The sequence below is a fragment of the Pongo pygmaeus genome, chromosome 5 (genome assembly GCF_028885625.2).
Source record: "Pongo pygmaeus isolate AG05252 chromosome 5, NHGRI_mPonPyg2-v2.0_pri, whole genome shotgun sequence".
NCBI lineage: Eukaryota > Metazoa > Chordata > Mammalia > Primates > Hominidae > Pongo > Pongo pygmaeus.
The window spans coordinates 56,656,125-56,671,663 of NC_072378.2; the positions used below are offsets into that span (position 1 = coordinate 56,656,125).

At 32.4% G+C, this 15,539-nt stretch overlaps 1 protein-coding gene across 3 annotated transcripts in view; it reads right to left on the minus strand.

The window, feature by feature from the left end:
* COL21A1 (collagen type XXI alpha 1 chain) overlaps positions 1-15,539 on the minus strand; it is a 204,565-nt gene that overhangs the window by 8,171 nt on the left and 180,855 nt on the right. For all 3 annotated transcript variants that reach the window (XM_054493049.2, XM_054493050.2, XM_063666271.1), the window contains 6 exons: positions 12,788-12,832; positions 10,737-10,790; positions 9,493-9,546; positions 6,002-6,055; positions 4,299-4,370; positions 2,554-2,589 (listed from right to left, as the gene is read on the minus strand). In XM_054493049.2, coding sequence (XP_054349024.2) covers positions 2,554-2,589; positions 4,299-4,370; positions 6,002-6,055; positions 9,493-9,546; positions 10,737-10,790; positions 12,788-12,832 — 315 coding nt within the window. The remainder of the gene's footprint in view (positions 1-2,553; positions 2,590-4,298; positions 4,371-6,001; positions 6,056-9,492; positions 9,547-10,736; positions 10,791-12,787; positions 12,833-15,539) is intronic.

A 15,539-nucleotide genomic window follows, 5' to 3' on the forward strand; every position in this document is an offset into this window, starting at 1 on the left:
TATATAAATTATGTGAAAGATGGGAAAGTCAGTTACTCAGAGAAAAAGAAGAAGAAAAGTCATCCTAATCTTATAGTTAAAATGGACAGAGATAAGGAACAAATTATTGATTTGGGTGAAACATGTAAATAATTCTAGACAATGAGGATGTTCTTCTAAGTCCATATTAATAGTGGGAAAATAGTTTAAAAAGTCAATGGATATGGATATTTTATTAATTTCAGTGGCAATTATGTTCATTGTTGACTATGGACTTGTGACGACAAGAAGACCTCTTTAAAATTTTATTTTTAAAAATTAAAATATACTGTCACATTTTAGTAAAAAAGCCATTTAAATGAAGAGCTTTAAATCAGCATAAATAAGAGAACAGAAAAATTAATAAAGGTAGAAACACATTTATCTATTCAATAAATATTTTTGGGTATCTACCATTCATGGGACATTATGCTAGACTCTGAAGCACTACTTCATCCTTATATTTATTGCGCGAAATAATTAGCAGTTTCTAGGAAGACATACACCTAGACAAGGTAATCGATGAAAGATCTAGTGACTACAATTTTACATCACCCTTGCCTAGTAATGAATTCATCAATTTAATTAAGTGAATTCCTAATATTTATTGAGCAGCACCTATTTGCTGGCACTTAGGGACACTGAAACAAAGATATCATTGTGGCCTTCAAGTCACTTACTGTGTGGTAAGAGAGATAAGCAATTAAATCTAGAATGATGAAAATACTGCTGATAAGTCTACAATGTATAATTAAACATCTGGGTTGGATATTATTGGAACTTAGGAAGGGGCATCTGACAGAAAGGGTAGGGAATGTGACTCACCCTTTGTGCAGCCTTGAGGGATGAGTAAGAGGCAGCCAATTGGAGAAAGGATAGGAGGGTATATCAGGGAGAGAAGACACAGGTGAAAGGCAGGTAGTTTCTTTTGACTGTAGCAGCGGAGCAGGCTTGGATAAGAATGGGCGGAGTGGCAAGAGATAACACTAAAAAAGATTCAGTCAGCCCAGAAGGCACTTGATGGCACAGGCTTTATCTTAACATGTGTGGGGCATGAGTAAAGGATTGCTAAGCAGATACATAGCTTAGCTATTTTATGCAAGTAAAAAGTGTGGAAGAAGGAAGTAGACTGGACTCAAGAAGACCAGTTAGGAAGATATTGCAGTAGCCCAGGACCCCTGACAAGAAATAACTAGTACAGTTGGGAGAGGTAGAAGGTGTCAAGTTCAAGAGATATTTAGCATTGATTATCATGACAGGAAATCTGTGAGTACGAAGCGGTTTATGGGGAAAGATGACAAGTTCAGTTTTGGACATATTGAACCTGAGGTTCCCATGAGTCATCTAAATGCAGTACCAAGAAGGAAATTAGAATATATGGGTCTAGAGCTCACAGACGTTTACTTAACATTTACCTCACTCCCAACTTCAATATTAACTTAAAGGAATCCTATATCATAGTACTTGAATATCTTCAAAAAAAATTGTCTAAAAAACAACTGAATTTTGTCATACCACTCTAAAACATCTTATGTATGTTATGAAGAATAAGTTCATTAATAGGAACTGTTATAACTGTGGATATAGCAAATTTTGCCTATGACTATTTCAATTTGAAATTTTCTCTTACGATTCCAGAAATTCTAGAGCATTCAGAATTCTACATTTGTGAAAATGTCCAGAGTATTTTTCTTTATATTTTCAGCTTATTCTGCATAGCAAAGCTCAGACACTATCACTGAGACTTACAAACTTAAAAACATCATTAAAATACTGTCTGAACACTTGATTGGTAATTTATGGTTGGAAAAGTTTTATATTTCTAAAACTTAAAAGGTTGTAAGACCATCAGATATAATTTATCCCAGATAACTATTTCATTGACTCAGCTAGTGGCATCCTATTCAAAAGTCAGTCTTCAGTGAATGAAAAAACCCATTCTATAGACACTTTAATTGAGGTGAAACTATCCTTGTCTCCTGAAGCAGTAAAATAGGTATCCTCTTTGCCTTTGCTGCTAAGACACCCAAAACTAAATGTCTTTCTAAATCACCCTAGATTTCCCTAGCCTGTTATAATTTTCTGGTTTAATTTTCCTTTCATATATTGATTTGAATATGTTTTATATTTAGGGTTAAAGGTTTTTTATCAAACTTTTGCCATAAAACAATTTCAAATCATTTTTGGAAACACACTGTGTGTGTGTGTGTGTGTGTGTGTGTGTATATATATATGTGTGTGTGTATGTGGTATATATATGTATATATGTATATAAATACATATTAGAAGTATATAATAAAATCTATGTCTATTTTGTTGAATCATTTTGTTTCTAAGTTTTCTACAACAGCAAAGTGGCGAGGAATTTTAAAGTCAAATTTGGCCTTGTCTGAGAAGCTCAATAGCAAAGGAGAAAATAGGATTTAACAACTTTATATTAATGTTGAAACAGAAAGGAATTTAAAAGTAAAATAAGAATTTTTTAAAAGCTCTGATTTTATTCCTCAGCCTACTAAAAAAAAGCAAACAACATACCTGAATACCTTTTTCACCTTGATTTCCTTTGTCCCCCTACAAAAAGGCAGTTTGATCTTATCATAATCTAGCATATTCTGTACAGTTTCAAATAAACATATATTTTTCTCTGCTGAAGAAAAACAACATCTCGTGCAAATTCCACAAGCGCCTGTATACACAGAAGTTGACTCCTAACACAATATTTGGGAAGAGAGTAGAACCACATTATGTCAAAATGATATTGTAAAATAACACTTTTGTATGCTCCTACATTTGAAAGAAAATGCACCACAATCTTTAATTTCCCAGAAAGGAGAAAACTTCTACATGGTTCACGGTTTTAGGTTAGACAAACTAACAAGAGAGGACTTATTTTGACAAATGTTGTTTTATGAAATCAAACTGAAAATCTTCCATTAAGCTATTAGTAGCCACAAGTTTATAGGAAACAATGACAAAGTAAAGCATAATGTTTAAGTGCTATTTTAGAAAACATATATTTCAAAAGTAAGCTTTTGGAAGAAAAATTATATTCCATAAAAATAAGTTTTATAGATTATCAGCTAGAAGGAAAATTAGAAACTAACTTATACGATGCCCTTGTTTTTATAGATAATGAAACAGCCAGTTAAGCACCTGCCCAAAGTTAAACTTGGACACAGTTTCTGAATTTCCTTTCTATTAATACCTCACCGTACTATCTAAACATAGAGTACAGTTTTGCACTTCAACAAAAAAATACAGATTTTCTTTTAAATGGCAAGTTTTGAACAAGAAAATTCTCTTCATCCCAAACATATATTCATAATAGATTTACTTAACATTTACTAAGAGTCTAACACTTGATGGCTGTTATGTGGGGACATTTCTGTCTCAGCTAGTGCTGCCTACTGATCATCAGAACAAAAACCCCAAGGATCATACTGTGTATGATCTAGGCACCATGTAGACAACACATGACGGATAGAAAATAAGATGTTGAAAAATAAATAGCAAGGGACATGAAGATGGAGACATAACAGTTTGTGTCTTTTCCAGAATAAAAACCAATAGATCTACTTTTAACCTGAAATGTCTGTATTTGCAGTAGCATGGACTTCTCAGGCACACAGGCATCAATTGTTGCTCAAAACCTCCAAACAAATAAAAGCATATATTATTTATATACATACAAGTCAAGGTTCCCTTACTTGACCAAAATGAGAGAGAGAGAACCTAGTTTTGCTGTCTTTCCTTGCCAAAATATTTTAAATTAGTATATTTGACTTGTATTTTTAAACTCCTTCAATTAATTTTCAATAAACTTCTATGTAACATAATTGTTTCATAGATAGGAACTTCATGGTCAAACATTTTGGGCAAGTTTTATCCTTCCAGAATTTGATCCGGTTTTGGCAAGAGCGGTATTTGTATTTTGATAGGAATGCCTGACATTGGATAATTTTCCTCAAAAAATTCTTAGCTCACCTGGATTGTGTAAAAAACCTGAATTTACAGGATATTACTTAATTGTACATTCATATTTTCTGATCTGCATGTCTTTTCTAAGGTCTTCATCTAGGAGACAATACCCATGTGGGTATATAAAAGATGCCACAGCTATTAGCATGGGGCTGAACACATTATACATACATCGAATATATAGGGTACTTTATCATTAAAAATATATTAATAACAAGTCCTACTTTAAGAATTTCACAAAAGAAAAACTTGTTTGCAAGTAACTGGTTAAAAGTGAACTGTATCTCCTAACCAATGCATACCTTTTTTCCTTGAATCCCGGGTAAACCCATGTATCCTGGTTCTCCTGGGGAACCCATTGCTCCTGGTTCTCCCTATGTAACACAGAAATTCCACAAAGGTCACAGATCTACTGCTTATGAAAAGCACCACTGTTTTTACCTCTACATATCTCAATTTTAAAATGAATGGTTAAAAAAATTTATTGACAGTTACTACTACAGAAATAGTAAAGAATAAAATGTTTACTAGACTCCCAGTAAAATTTCTTGTATTTTTCTCTATCTTTTCCAGTTGAAAAATTCTCACAGCATTTCATATTTTCAAATTCTGTAAATATTTATTATTTTTATGATACTTTATAATTTCAATAATAAATGAAATAATAAAGTTGTAAAAATAATAAACACAAGTATCTCTTTTTTGTTTACCTATTTACTAACACTTATTCTCCTTGAAACTGCTTTTTCTCAAATTGCCACTTTAAAAAAAGCTTATTTTCTTGTTACAAAATAATAGAAATAATAAAAATTATTAAAAATCTTATAACCCAATATTTTTATTTTGTTATATATTTTTTCTCTAACTCTAATTCATAAACACACATATATAGTTAATAAAATGTGCTCATATACATGGCTAATTTTATATCTTTTAATCTCTAAATATATTAATATTATAAAGTTCTTATTATGCTATATTTTTCATAACATAATTTTTAATTATGGAAGAGTATTTATCCATACCTATCAACTATATTTTATTTAATAAAATTCTTATTGTTAAACATTACAGTTTTCACAATTTTTGTTTTTATAAAAAATATTGGAATGAACATCCTGGTAGTTAAATTTAATTATTTATATATATTTATTTACACATATGGAATATTATTTTGTTAGAAATAAATTCTTGAGCTATTTTTCAGTACAGGGTGTATTACATGAGTTATCTTAATTCCATTTCTCCACTCTCCATCATCCTATGGGAATTGTCCTTTCTGAAATAAAGTTATTTGTTTTAAAGTCTTAAATTATTTGCAAGCAAGTATTAATAATGTATTGACATATTTAGGATATATTTGTAAGAGATGCAACTTAACCCTGAACATGCTTTATGGTTCTGTTTCGTTTTGTGTTTTACCATTAGTCCAAAACTCTGTAACATCAACTAAACATCACTCTCTTTTTTAAAAGAAAAGGAGGCTTTATTCTCTTTGCTTACTGTACTTACTTCCTAGCCATCGAATCATTCTCTAGATTTTTGAAGGTTGGAAGTGTATTAAAAATCCCGTTGAAATAAACATCAACCCATGTGGTTTGGAGGAAACTGGTAAAGGCCATTGTGAGTTCTATATCAAAGATGAAACTCCCATAAGCAAACAAAGAACAGTATCATTCGTGAGAACTACACACTCTTGTTTTCAGCTGTTTAAGAGAAGTCTATTCTCTGGACCAGAAAGTAAGTTCATGTTTGCATACAATTTTACCATTTTTCAAAAAATTAAGCCAAAGTTTATATCTTTATTATCCAATGACAAAGTATCTAAAAAACAGAAATGAAACTCTGTATTGACAATTTCATTTCAGGTACCTTAATTTAATGATAAAGGTAATCCTTAACTTCATATATCTCTTCAGAGATATAAAATGTTAATTTTCTTAAATAATGAGGGGAATTTACATTACAATTTCTTTGAAAATATTTTCAAATGCATCAAAATTACCTTGAGCCCAGAGGCCCCAGGCATCCCTTGAATTCCAGGTTCACCTTTGCTTCCCTGTCAACACATCAAAAACATTGGAGTTTTTTAAAAACAATTCTGTCATAATATATCTGATATAGACACTTAAGGGAATATATTTAAAATAATTTTTACATTTTTAACTTTCCGATTGTTTGATAGACTCTGCACATTAGACCTCTGTATTAAGAAAAATGAAAAATTCTTTTAGGCAAGGAAGGGGTTCCACACATTCATAAGCCTCTCTAAAAACCTGTGTTAAAGCTGGTAGCTTCAAGTATAAGGGAGGAGAGTCGAATCTTTAGTGGCCAGCACTAATAAGTCCAGCCACCACATTGCACAGGTGGGAGACATGTACTTTAACAGCATCCTCCGGGCTGAGATCCTCATCATTATCCTGTCTCACTTTCTCAGTAGGACTCATCTTCAGTATGCAACTGAAGGAAAGAAAAGTAACTTCAAATGCACAATGGCTTTTTTTGAAGAAGTGTGAATCAGAAAATGTTTAGTTTGTGCTTCTTCAGGATTCCAGTGCAGTTCTTTCTAACAGATGGAAACTTGGAGTACAAGGCTAAGTTGACAGGGCAAAGAATGTAATACAGAAAAGGAAAAGTGGATAGAGAAAGAGAAAACAAGTCTTCTGGCTAATAAGGAGAGATTGTCAAATGTAGTTCTGGTTTTCGAATACTTTGATACCTGAAATCACAACCCAATGTCTGGCAAAAGCCCATAATTAAGCAGGTTGGTGTGACACCTAGAAGGAGAACACAATAATTACCCACAACCAACTTGGGTTTACTGATCAGTGAAGCAAACCAATGCCATTTTCAGCTTTTAAAAAAGTTTCGTAGGCTGCTCATGGTAAGAAACACGTGAAGATCACATTAGATTTAATTAAAGCATTTAGCACATAACTGTTATTGAACCACAGAATAATGAATGATTCCTTAAAATTTCTAATTTTATAAGTTATTAAACTGAAATTCACAGACATGAGATTTGTTGAAAGTTATCTGACTCGATAAAGCTAATATATCTTAATATTATTTAGATAATTATTATCTTTTTAAGTTCTGGGTTATATGTGCAGGACGTGCAGGTTTGTTACATAGGTAAACATGTGCCACGGTGGTTTGCTACACTTATCAACCCATCACCTAGGTATTAAGCCCAGCATGCATTAGCTATTTTTTATGATGCTCTTCCACTCCCAACCTCCCTCCCCCACTAACAGTACCAAAGTGTGTGTTGTTCCTCTCCCTGTGTCCATGTGTTCTCATTGTTCAGCTCCCACTTATAAGTGAGAACGTGTGGTGTTTGGTTTTCTGTTCCTGCATTAGATTGCTGAGGATAATGACTTCCAGCTGTATCCATATCCCTGCAAAGGACATGATCTCGTTCTTTTTTATGGCTGCATAATATTCCATGGTTCTTTTTCCAGTCTATCACTGATGGGCATTTGGGTTCATTCCACGTCTTTTCTATTGTGAATAGTGCTGCAATGAACATATGTGTGCTTGTATCTTTGTAATAGAATGATTTATATTCCTTTGGATACATAACAAGTAAAGGGCAGATAATGTTTTTTAAAACCAAAACATAGTATAGTTAAATAGGCTTATAAATGTTTCCACAGCTATTTTTAAGTATTATAATATAAATTAGAGGTTTTCTAAAGATCTGCCTCAGTTTCAGCCTTATCTCTGCCCTACTGAATACGTTTTTGTCTCACCCTAGAACTTCTATCAGTGATATTGACAGCACAAGCCACAAACATAAGTTGACAAAACTAGCAGAAAGAAACAAATACAGAGGTCAGTACACTATGACCCATGGGTTAAATCCAGCCCAATGCAAGTTCTTAAAGTTTAATCAGAACACAGCCACACCCCATACCCATTTGATTAGGTATTGCCTGTAGCCAATTTTGCACTATGATGGCAAAATTGAGTAGTTACAACAAAGACTTGTATGGCTCTCTAAGCCTGAAATATTTACTTTCTGTCCCTTTTCAGAAAAAGTTTCCAACACCTAATATACTGCAAGAAAAAAATTAAAATATTTCATTGAAAAGATTATGTATATTTTTATTATGTGTAATTTTAACTTCTTAGATCTATTTTTAACAAAATAATTGTACAAGCACAAGATGCAGACAACCAACTTTAGAGTAATTCATGTAAAAATAAAACAAACTGTGATACTGGAAATCCTCACTGGCCTACCCAGCCAAATAAGCAGAATCTGCTTAAGTGGTAGACAGCACACATTGTTCTAAAACCTTTTACGGAAAGTCCAACAGATACAATTGACCTTCAACACAGTGTGAGTCAACAGTTTGGTGTATCTAATAAAAAAAAAAAAAGGTGATGAAATTTTAGGCTGCATTCTTAAGAATTAGAGAATCCAAAAGACAATGAGAGAGCCCATTGTGCACCAGTTAATAAGGGGTATTTTCTTACAAAATGACCTTGAGAAACTGTGGAGACCTGCTTAGCAAGCTCAGTCATTCCAATATATTATACCAACTCTGTGTGTACCTATAGCTGCTGGAGCCCACAATACTCCAAGGATCCACAAGGGTCTACCACTGATGGAAGAGCAACTACCTTTTCTCATTATTGGGATCCCATGTCTTTTTTTTCTCTCTCTTTTCTAAATACTTTAGAAATTAAAAGTAAAATAGATTAGGTCATCTACTCATACGCCAGGGTCTATTCCCCTGAGGCAATGCTTAGTCAAAGGTTGAATGCTTCCAAAATAGCAATTCCTCACTTCCTTTTGGAAGGTTGTCCTAGAATCTATTTGCAAAATAGTTGGGAACAGTTTTCTGAGTGTTTTGTCTGATCCTCTGGTTAACCAAGAAAACAAAATAGTTCTCGTACCACAGGATTATATATAGCCAGAAAATGGTCAAATAATGACATTCAAAGAGTTTCAGTTCTACCTTGAGAATAACCAACCTCATATCCTAAATATATTTGTCAAGCTTGCCTTACTTATTTAAAATCTAAAAGTAAAGATAATATGCTCTTACTCACAGAACTAGTATAATTTACAAGGCACTCTATATACATTCCACTAAATAAAAATACCAAAAAGAAGACTAGAAAACTGATATTGTAAGAGACATTCTTATTCATAACTATGAATGCTCTAGACTGGTGGTTTTGGCACTGAGCTCCATAGAGCTCTAGTATTTCTCAATACTAGACACCAAGATACCAAAAAGGGAGAAGGGGGCTGAGCAGCAGGAGATTCTGGACCCTTTCCAACATAACAGGATGAGCTTTACTTTAGCCTGTTTCTTATGCTGAGCCTTTGCAGATTTAATTCTTACAAGTGATTTTTTTTCATAGAATAAAAACCACATTTCAAATACAATCAAGGTAGTAGTAAAATTTTCATCAAAGTAATAAATGGCCACTGTGATTATACCAAGTTCCCAATCTTGTTAATTTTATCATATTTACCTTAGATCCTGGTGTTCCAGGCTGACCTGGTGAGCCATTGCTTCCCATTAAACCCTGCAATTTTAAAAAGGAATTTCAAGAGTAACTTAGAGAAGATTATTAAAAAATATTAAATCAATTTCCAAGTTACACATTCTCATAATTAATTCACTAAATTATAATACAGATCTGAAAATATAATACAACATTTAGAAAATTACTCCACCATACATCCACAAAGGATAATAAAAGTAAAAAATCATACTATGCAAGATAGCATGAAGGCTACCAGAGTGCTTATAATTCTATTGCTTACAAAAACTACAAATAGAGAAAATGGAGAGCTAGTAAAAGAAAAATATGAAGCAAAACAATTTTTTCTACACTTTTTCTTTTGTTAGGATGGCTAAGAATTAGGTGTCTTCATAGATGTTGTCCTGATTAACATTACTTAGAATTCTATTATCTTGAACAATATTTTTAAAGAGTTACATTCTAACAAACTCTCTGGATAATCTTTCTTCAAGGTACAAAATGGCTGTATCTTTAATCATATGATTCAAAATAAAAAATGATAACTACTCTTTCAATTAGGACTTGATTTAATTTAGATTCTACTTTAAATACTATTATACATATTTAACACACTTTACAAAGGAAAAGGGATTAAAAAGTCATTATATCATTAGAAAATATAATCTCAATATGAACCTATAACAGACAATTTGATTCATATATTAAAATTGACATCACTTCTAGCAATAAACTTAAAATTTGGGGGGGATTCTTGCACACATGAATTTTCATAATTTTGAATCAGTGTCATAAGCCATCTGAACTCTTGAAAATTCTAAAATAATTTACTCTGTTTTAGGACCTTCCCATACTATGTCTTCTATACATATTCTTTCCCATTAGTGTAATATGTTTGTAAATTTAATTTAAAACAAAAAAATCACTGAGATTTAGACTTAATGGTACTTAGTATTTTTGAATTAATAGCTAGAATATATGTTTTCTAATTTATCTACAGTTAGGGTCCCTGATGTTTTTTTGGGTGGCCAACTTTTTGAGAAACTGAAGAAATCTTTACTCTTTTAGAAAAATGCACATAGACATAATATGTTTCATACAACTGAATGGAATTCATGGACCTCAAATATTTTATTGCTATATCCCCTATATTTTTATGAACTCTTGAATATGAATTCCTAGTAGGTAGTAGCAATACTGCAAACACTTTGATAATAATGACATCAACATACAGGCATCCCTGGGGCTCCTTTTTTTCCTTGCTGTCCTGGAGGCCCAATTTCTCCCTAAAAAATCAAATATTAAAGAAATTATAAATTGTAAGTTATCAATTTATTTCAAGAAAGTTTCTGCCAAAGCTCAATGGAATGACAATTGAATATCAATCAGCTCAACTTTTTCTGCTTTCTCTTCCACTACTGTAAGGAAGGAGCGAGGCCTTAAAGACCTTGGCATAGAGTCTGAGGATTTACTGTCAATATTTTTATTATGACATTTGTAGTGACATTTGCCATTCTTTCAAAGGAAGACCTAGCAGCTTAGATGGAGTTGGTAAGGTAAACAACAGAAATAAAAATCGGGTGAAAAATTTTCCTATTTATCATAGAGTTTAAGAAATATGATAGTGAACATAAATTAATAAAGAAAAATAGAGTAAAAATATAACAGCGCTAGACTTCAACTTCCAGGGTTGTGGCTGACTAGGTCCTCTAAGTCCAGAACAAAAATCCTAGAAGGAACATCCTTTGTGAGAGAGTGCTGGTCTTCCAAGAAGTAGGAGAGGTATTCAAAGATCTCTCATTTTAATGAAATATACTTTGAGTTGGGGCTATAATGATGAGAATTTGAACTATACAGAAACCGTGCCAGAGACAGAATTGTAGGAGCCAAGAAAAGTGGAAGTATCTGAGGGTGGATCTTCAGCTCTTGGGAAACTGAACACTCGCCAGCCATGGGAAGGAAGCAGGAATCTTCAATACCTATGATGACTCAGGACTTTCAAAGGGGGCTGAAATGGTATCCATGGCTACCAGCAAGAGGCAGGTCTTCATTTCCCAGTTAGGCTGACAGGACACCCTCTAAATTAAGATGAAGCAATGAGCTCATGATAAACAATGTAGAAACAAGAGACAGCAAGCTACAGGAATGAGAATAATAAATAATAAACTGCAGATATCAGAATTGTTAGAAACAGAATTTAGAACTAGATAGGAGGTTTTTTTAAATTAAAAAAACAGAATCATGAAAGACTATTAGTACTGAAAATGTAACAAGAGACTTCAAGAACAAAAAGTTGTGCTTTAAAAAATTATAAACTCTAAAAGTGAAAATTATGAGTGTTTATCATTTTTAAAAAAATATCAATTGATCATTCTAACAGATTAGACACAATAAAGAATAAGTAAACTATGAGGTATATCTAAAACATTTACCCAGAATGTAAGACAACCAAAAATATGGAAATATGGTAGGTAATGCTAAAAAGAGATGTAGAGCATAAAATTAGAAGAAATAAAAAAAAGGCCTAACCAGAATTCCAGAAACAGAGAATGGAGCAGAGGTCATATGGAGATAATGGCTGATTCTTTCCAGAACTACTGGAAATAATTCCACAGAGCAAAGAAGCAAACTGAATTTCCAGCAAGATGAATAAAGAGATATCCATATCTAGATATATTGTAGTGAATTTGAAGAGCACTAAAAACAAATAAAATACCTTAAAAGGTTCCAAAAGAAAGAGACAGATCACTTACAAAAGAATGATAATTAGAATGACAGCAGATTTTTCAAAGTTAACAATGAAAGCCAAAAAAACCACAGAAGAAAATCTTCAATTTACTAAGAGAAAAGAATTGTCAACCTTGAGTTGTATAGTCTACAAAACTGTCCTTCAAAACAAGAGCAAAATAAAGAAGTTTGTAATTAAATAAAAACAAAGTTTATTACCAAGATATCTGTACTAAACTAAAAAGACACTCAAAAATATAGTTAAGTAAATTAAGTCTAAAGAAGTAAATTATGCCATGATTATCTTAGAGAACAAAGTTGAAAAGTAACAAAGTAAAGGAGGAAGCATATAATGTAAATCTAAATTAATATTATCTATATAAAACAACCATAAAACAATATATACAAATTTGTAAAGCCAAAACAACGGCTTCTAAAATTATACAATATTTGAAAAATTAACTGTTACCACAAATGTAAAACTGTATTTTATTGTAGACAACAATGCATTAAATGAACAGATCCAGGCCCAAAGCTAATTTTCATGAATACTTACCTTTTGGCCCATTAATCCTCGGTTTCCAGGAAATCCTGGGATTCCCTAAAAACAAATACAATAGATTTTTAACTTATAAAAACTTGAAGACTTTATCATTAAAGAAGAAACAGTCACAATTGGAATTTTAACTGGTAAATAACACATATTTTCAAATGTATACATATTATAATATTGCTATTTGTAATAATCCAATATGGAAAAGACAATTTATGAGCTATAGCATTATATGAATACTACTGATATTTAGAGCTTTAAATAAAGGCTTTTTGAAACAGAAACTATGAGAAAATTCATCTCAGTTCTCGCACCCCAACACATGAGTGATAAAATTAAAATGATGTTTCATTTGAACACATTCTTGTATTACTTCTAATGAATCATACAAGAAAATCTGTTAAATGATATAAGCTCTGATTTAGTGCAACAGTTCCGCAAGCCCTCAGTCTCACCACCTTAGTTAAAAATTAATTTAACTAAATGATTTCCTCCAACCTGAGCCTTGAAATACCCAAGAACCTAAATATTCATATAAAAAATGGCAATCTTTTCTCTTAATAACTCCCTTACTGATGCAATCATGAATATGAAGACCACAGTTTGTGAAGAGATATAAAGAAGTACAGGTCACTCTTTCACATGGCTGAACTCATATGCACATATCTCTAGCAACATTCAGAAAAAAATTAATGTTAATTCTATCAAGTTAAGAATAAATTTAGCACATTTATTGCTTGCAGAACAGTTCTATTGTCTGCCTTTTGATGCATTTACCCAAAATGATCATTTATCATGCAAAACAGTGATTGTACTAATCAATTTTTGCTTTTTATTCCATTTTCTTAGCACCTATTTTGGTGACATTTGAGCTGAAATTGTTAACAACATTTATATTTATACAAATGTATTGACACTGAAAGACAAGAAAATTGGGTCACATCCGTATGACTTTGAAAATCCTCTGCACTAGCAGACCTTCCAAAGGAAAGCAGTACTCTTCAGTAAATCACAGCAGGTGCTAGAGCTGCCATTGCCAATGAGATCAAGTGTCTTCTTCTATTGCAGGGAGAATCTGCCATTATCTTTATTTTCACACCCTGAGTTTATAAATACAACCTTTATTGATCAATGTGCTAATCACAATTATAGGGCAAGACATAAACACATAGTTCTAGTTTTCAAATCTGAACTTAAATCATACATTGGAATTCAGTTTGGTTCTATTCAGCTCAATTCAGTTTGCCACTTCACTATACCCTTTGCAGAGAACAAAAATGGTATGTGAGCAATGACTATCAACAAGGGACTCACAATCTAGTTGCAAAGACAAGCCTTTATAAACATAAGTAGAGAATAATATGAAAACAACAAAAATACCTTAAAGTAACAATATAAAACACGATCACAGTACACCTAATAAGCACTCTAAAACATAAAGTAAAAGTAAAATCACTGAGTTATGAATATAAAATGAATTGTACCTTCTTAGGCAGAAAATGTGTATTCTTAATGCAATGAATTAAGATAAACATTATTCAAAATAAGGGCCTCCATTTGAATGAACCATAATTTGGTGTGAAACCACCCTGTGACCTCCTCCCATTCAAATACCCACACACATATGAAAATTCACTAAAAGTTGAGATCAAGTTCTGAATTTAACTAAAATACATGTGTAAATTCTTCTCAGAAGGAAGGTGGCTATACATTGTTCTATGCTGGAAAACTGGTACAGTTCTGTCAATGTGATAACCTTGGCCCCCAGAATTCCTAACGGGCACATGTGATTACCGGTGACAGTGTCAGACCTGAGAATCTGAATTTCTTACTAGTCTTTTATTATTTAAAGTTTTCATCACTATTCAAGTCCCTGTGCCCTTACACAGTCTGTGATGTTAGCAGAATTAGTTACAGATATCCTGAAGACAATCCCAGTGTTAGCAAGTTCACATCCTTTCCCTGGAGAAAACAGTTATACCCAGGTTTCCACGAACAGCACCTTGGCTTCCACCTCCTCAAAGCCCTTGAGAGCCCATTTCCCCACTGTTTACTCCTTGGATTTGATTTGACACCCTCTTATCTGAGACATTCTAATACTGAGCTTGGTCTGTAGTAGAACATAGCCACAAATCTTACATTATTTCAATATATCTGATACTAAGATTATTTGGGGGAGATTCCAGATTATAAAAAAAAATTCCTTTTCTTTTTGTTCATCCTCTAAAACTGGCCAAAAATTTACATACATTTCATAGATATGTATGTCCAAGAAGTCCTAATAGATTTTCTATGTCCAATTATGCCAAGAATTATTACTTCTTTTACAAATACCAAGTAAAAATATATAAAAACTACAAGATATCAAAAACAAAACATAGGCCTGATTTATCTAAGGAATTCTTGGCAAAACTAATATAATAATACCACAAGCATGCACAGAATACCAGCTTATTGAGGGAGAGGTTAACCAGGGAAACTGAAATCATTCACAGCTATATTAGTTAATAAAATTCTCCAAGGTAGTATTTTCCTGGGCTCCCAATATGTGTATTGAAATTGACTAAACTTTGCTAATTTTACGTTAGCAGTAATATTATCCAAAAGCATTTGAAAGTTAACAGTTTGTTGATTGCAAAGTATTTAGTGACAATTATTTTATAGAGCAAATGTGTTTCCAAGGAGACTATTTTCTATTTCGCTGTGGTTTTGGGTTCAGGCAACTGCTACAATGTCCAAGTAAAGACAGAAACAA